Source organism: Papaver somniferum, chromosome 7 (assembly GCF_003573695.1).
Source record: "Papaver somniferum cultivar HN1 chromosome 7, ASM357369v1, whole genome shotgun sequence".
Taxonomy (NCBI): domain Eukaryota; kingdom Viridiplantae; phylum Streptophyta; class Magnoliopsida; order Ranunculales; family Papaveraceae; genus Papaver; species Papaver somniferum.
This window is the reverse complement of record NC_039364.1, coordinates 215,711,032-215,716,864: the sequence shown is the minus strand read 5'-3', so window position 1 is coordinate 215,716,864 and position 5,833 is coordinate 215,711,032. Positions and strand designations below refer to the sequence as shown.

The following is a 5,833-nucleotide window of genomic DNA, read 5'->3' as shown; positions in this document are numbered from 1 at the left end:
TAGGTCACCCCTTATCTAGATATTTATATTAATACCTAAATTACCCTCTTGATTAATTTTGGGTGATGATTAGCTAGTGTTAATAATAGTTAGTGTAATGATTAGTGAGATGATTAAGATAAAGATAATTAGTGAGATTAAAAAATCAGATGAGTTTTTTTTTAAAGAAGTAGAATTATTGAGAGAGTAAAGTTAGAGAAGATGAAGAAGGAAAACATCAAAAATGATGGATTTTACCAACCACAACCGGAGGAAGGGTATTTGGGTACCCAGGTATGCTTCAAACTTAGATAATGTTGGTTCAATTGCTCCAAACTTTCAAAAAAATGAAATTTTTTATGTAAATTTGGGCCAGTTCGGTTAACCATATGTCAACAACATGTAACCGAACACATCTGAAAGTGTAGTTCGGTTACCATATGTCAAGAACATGTAACCGAACACACCTGAAAGTGTAGTTCGGTTACGTTTTCCAAACACGCAGGTTACCGAACTCGCTCGTTAATGGAGGTTTTGGTCGTACAATGCAATGTTCGTTTACCTAGGATAAAATGGTAGGTAACTGAACTTTGAACTTGACAATTTATTTGAGTACATCTTGTGTGTTCGGTTAGTTCGCAAACTTCAACGCAACCAAGTTCCCATCCGAACTTCAAGTTAAAAGTAACCTAGTGTTAGAAGTTCGGTTGGTTCGCAAACTTCAACATATTTGCGAATCAACCGAAATGGGCTTATAGGTAGAGTTCGGTTACAAAGAAAACTTAATAATTTTGCGAACGAACCGAACTTATGGACTTGTACTGTTCTAATACAAGAAATTCGGTTAAAAGTATTTTTTTGCGAATCAACCGAACTTTGATTCGCGAAATATATATATAGAGAGAGGTGGTTATTGTGTTGGTTTTAAATTAAATTAGGTTAATGATAGATTAGTCATTTCAATGTTTTAGGACACCTCTTATAATTATAGGAAAGGTGGCCTAATAAAATCATGGTGCCAAAAAAAAATGATGGCCCCTGAAAAATCATTCACTTTTTAACAGTTACACTCTTACCGGCCCTGCCCCGGCTTCAGACTCGAGGAGGACTAGGAATACATAACACCAGTTTAAATCCACGTGACTTGTTGATTCATCTAGGGACCTACCTGCTATACCTACTAGTACTTGATCAGAAGTACAAAACAGGAACAGGTTTTTATTTTTGATCATCATCCCAGTTGGATTTATTTACACAAATAAATTAAGAGAAGGATCTAACACGAAAGATCCTTATCATAAACAACCTTTAGTCTGACAAGGAAATCAAACCAAGTATGCTCCATTAGTCTTCCTTTCAATCAAATCCGTTGGATTTTTCTCATAAATTCAATCAGTCACGTCTTCTTGGGATTCAGATATGTTAAAAAAACAACCATCATTTTGACCAGGAATTAAATGGGATAGAGTACCCCGAACCAGGTTGGTTTAGTCATCATCATACGTGTCTTATCATTTGAAATCAAAATCTGATACAACCTTTAAATCCTGTTGTAGAGTTACAACACTCTTTAACTCACACAGATACAAGGTATAATAATAACTTCCTCTTATCCTCTCAATTCAATGTTGTAGAATCTCAAAGATACACTCATCTCCTGCTGTATACTATATATTTAATAAAGTAGTTAATGCTTCTGTGTATCCACAAGAGCAGTAGAAAATTGGAAATTACTCAAGCTCTCTCTGATCACTTCATTTCTCCACAATTCATTTCATATTCTGATGCATATCCATATTCATGCCTATGTGAATAATTTTTAGCAAGAGAGAAAGAGCTGAAATTTCTCGTAGTACAAATTTCCTCAAAAAAAAAAAAAAAACACTAGATTTCTCCAGCTCAAACTCTCAGAGTGATCTAAACATTTTCTATTTGTGATGGAGTTACTGAAACCAAGTCCAGCAAATTCATCACCACTAACCCCACTAGGATTTCTAGAGAGATCAGCAACAGTATATGGTGATTCTACATCAATCATCTACAACAACAAAACTTACACATGGAATCAAACAAACAGTAGATGCCTTCAACTCGCATCATCTTTGAAATCAATCATGGGTATTCAACGCGGAGATGTTATTTCAGTTTTATCACCAAATCTTCCTGCCATGTATGAGCTTCATTTTGCTGTGCCAATGAGTGGGGCTATATTAAACAACATCAACACACGTCTTGACGCACGTACTATTTCGGTAATCCTTCGTCACAGCGAATCCAAACTTGTATTTGTTGATATATTGTCTCACTCAGTAATTCTAGAAGCTTTTTCTTTGTTTCCATCTGAAATCAAACCTCCTAAGCTCATCCTTATCACGGATGATGATGAAACTGAGGATTTATCATCATCCGTTGATCTTGATCTTACTTATGAGGGTTTATTACAGAAAGGTGATTCGGATTTTAAGTGGGTTCGACCGGAAAGTGAGTGGGATCCGATGGTGTTGAACTATACTTCAGGGACAACATCAGCTCCGAAAGGTGTAGTTCATTCACATCGTGGTCTTTTCATTATGACCGTTGATTCTTTAATCGATTGGTCTGTACCGAAACAACCTGTATTTTTGTGGACTTTAGCAATGTTCCATGCGAATGGATGGTGTTACCCATGGGGTATGGCTGCAGTTGGTGGTACTAATATTTGTCTTCGTAAATTTGATGCCAAGTCAGTTTATAGTTTGATCCGTCAGCATAATGTAACTCATATGTGTGGTGCACCAGTTGTGCTCAACATGTTAGCAAATGAGCCGGGTAAAGAACCATTACCGAACCCTGTTCAAATTCTAACAGCTGGTGCACCGCCACCTGCGCCCGTTCTCTTTCGAACCGAATCGTTGGGGTTCGTAGTCAGTCACGGTTACGGGTTAACTGAAACTGCAGGGCTTGTGGTGTCTTGTGCATGGAAATCTAAGTGGAACAAGTTACCAGCAACAGAAAGGGCTAGGCTGAAAGCAAGACAAGGAGTGAGAACAATTGGAATGGCTGAAATTGATGTGTTGGATCCGGAATCGGGTTTACGTGTAAAACAGGATGGATTATCCCTGGGTGAGATCGTTTTGCGAGGTGGGTCGATTTTGTTGGGTTATTTCAAGGATCCAATAGGTACCAGTAAGAGTTTGAGAGGAGATGGTTGGTTTTACACGGGTGATGTGGGTGTAATGCATTCTGATGGTTACTTGGAGATAAAAGACAGGTCAAAAGATGTGATTATAAGTGGTGGGGAGAATTTGAGTAGTGTGGAGGTTGAATCTATTTTATATTCGCACCCAGCTGTCAATGAAGCTGCCGTGGTAGCTCGGCCAGATGAGTTTTGGGGCGAAACACCTTGTGCTTTTGTTAGTTTGAAACCGGAGTCGGATCGGCCATCGCAAAAGGATATTATGGAGTTTTGTAGAGCAAAAATGCCTCACTATATGGTGCCTAAAACTGTTGTATTTGAAGAATCTCTTCCCAAAACAGCTACAGGAAAAATCCAGAAATTTGTGCTTAGGGATAAAGCCAAAGCCATGGGTTCAGCTAGAGTAGCGAGTCGAATTTAAGGGTTTGTTTAGGTAGGCAAGTTCAATTTGGACGCACAAATATGGTTAATGGAGATCCTTTTCTTCTGTTTTATAATGTTAAATAGAGGTATCATTGTGACATGTTTGACAGTTATTGGAATGATGTTATATATTTACAGTGTTACCAGATTATGTCATCATTTGATTAGTGAGGAATGTAAACGAATCCTCGTTTTGTTAAGCATCTTTTCTTACTAACTAAAACAGAATCCACCCTTGAAGTGAAAGGTCTCTACTGTGAAGTTTGTTGTTAATTCCTTAAGGCAGAAACTTGGTCTCCAGGTGTTTAAGACTTGGCAGTAAAGTATTTCCATATTTGGGACAGGAACTTGTCTTGCAAGTATTGGATGCTTGTCTTGCAAGAGTATATACTTGACATCCAAGTATTTGTCCAGTATAAATAGGGGTCAGAGTCTGATAGTTTTTTATATTGAGAGCTTGTTTTCTTTTGGTGAGGTTACAGTATTGAGAGTACTATTTTCTTAGGGCTATAAACAAGAGAGAACGTGAAGGGTTCTTTCTTGTTTATCACTTTCCAAGGTGTTCTCGTAAGTTGTTCTTGAGAGATTTTCATATAGTGAAAGGTATCATCATCACCAAGTGGACGTAGGCACTTTGCCGAACCACTATAAATCATGTGTTCTGGTTTGTTTTCGTTATTTTCTTTGTTTGAGTGCTTGCCTGATATTTATCTGTGTGTGTGCTTATTGATCCCGTGTGAAAGAACCAAGTTAGATCCACAACAAGTGGCATCAGAGCCAGCTTATCTAGTTCTGTTTACTCAAGGATCAAGGAAGTTTTAATCGTAGTTAGAGATGACAGAACCATCAGGAGCAATACCACCAACAACAAAAACTCCAACAACAAAGTACGCGACCATTAGGATCGACGTGGAGAAGTTAAACGGAAGGACAGATTTTGGACTTTGGCAAGTTCAAATTAAGGATGCGCTGGCATAAAGCCTTGAAGGATAATAGGCCCGCGGATATGACAGATGATGATGAATGGGAAGAATATGATTTGCAGGCTTGTGCTGCAATTCGTTCGTGTTTAGCCAAGGAGGTCATGTACAACGTTATGTCTGAAAAATCTGCAAAATCTTTGTGGACGAAATTGGAGGGTTTGTACATGACAAGTCTCTCACAAGTAGATTGTTTCGAAAGAAACAAATGTATCGTTTTTGATTCAAAGAAGGTACGTCTGTTAACAAACTTGTTAATAACTTCAATAAGTTAATGAGTGAATTGACGAATGTTGGAGAAACTGTTAAAGACGAAGACCAAGCTATGCTACTACTGTGTTCTTTTCCGGATACATATGATACGTTGATACAAAATACGTTGGGATACTATCAAACTAGATGAGGTAATTGTTGTTTTATTAAGTGATGAGTTCCGTAAGAAGGATGCAATGGAAAGTGATCAAGCTGTAGGGTTATATGTAAACAATGGGAAGAAACCTGGAAATAATAAATCCAAGTTTAAGGGAAAAACCAAAGGGAAGTCTGAATGTTATTGGTGTCACAACAAAGGGCATTGGAGGAGAGATTGTCCGAAGCTCAAAGCTAAGGAGAATCGTGAGTCAAGTTCACAAGCAGCGATAGCTGAAGAAGGTTCTGAAACAGGATAAGTGCTGACGGTTACATGTGGTGATCATCGTGAAGTATGGATTTTTTGATTCAGCTTGTTCTTATCATATGAGTCCAAATAAGGACTGGTTTACCTCTTATGAATCCATAGGAGGTGGTACTGTACTACTCGGTAATAATTATGCTTGTGGTGTAGTTGGGATTGAAACAATTAAAATCAAAAATCATGAAGGTAAAGTACACACTTTATCTTGGGTAAGACATATTCCTGAGTTGATGAAGAATTTGATATCATGCGGTACTTTAGAGTCCAAGGGTTACCGTATTGTATTGGAAGGTAGATTTACAAAGGTTTTAAATTCAGATTCTAAATTGGTGATTCAAGCTAAGAGGGAAAAAAATTTATATTTCTTAAAAGGAGGTACTTTGTCATTTTTATAGACGACTTCTCAAGAAGAGTGTGGTTGTATGCTATGAAGACGAAGGATGAAGTTGTCGAAATATTTAAGATATGGAAGACTATGATAGAAACCCAGACATGCAAGAAGGTGAAGAGACTACGATCTGATAATGGTGGGGAATACAAGAACGACCCACTAAAGGAGTATTGTCAAAGTGCAGGCATAGTTAGACATTGGCCAGTGAGAAG

The 5,833-nt window shown here is 37.8% G+C and overlaps 1 protein-coding gene across 1 annotated transcript; it reads left to right on the top strand.

Annotated features, from left to right (window-relative positions):
* Positions 1-1,564: 1,564 nt before the first annotated feature.
* Positions 1,565-3,777, top strand: LOC113299549 (probable acyl-activating enzyme 6). Its single transcript, XM_026548579.1, has one exon. The coding sequence runs from the start codon at positions 1,917-1,919 to the stop codon at positions 3,573-3,575; it is 1,659 nt and encodes a 552-aa protein (XP_026404364.1). The 5' UTR covers positions 1,565-1,916; the 3' UTR covers positions 3,576-3,777.
* The last annotated feature ends 2,056 nt before the right edge of the window (positions 3,778-5,833 follow it).

Bases quoted from the DNA above. Each gene is read 5' to 3' on its own strand.
- LOC113299549 (XM_026548579.1), top strand. From the start codon at position 1,917: ATGGAGTTACTGAAACCAAGTCCAGCAAATTCATCACCACTAACCCCA.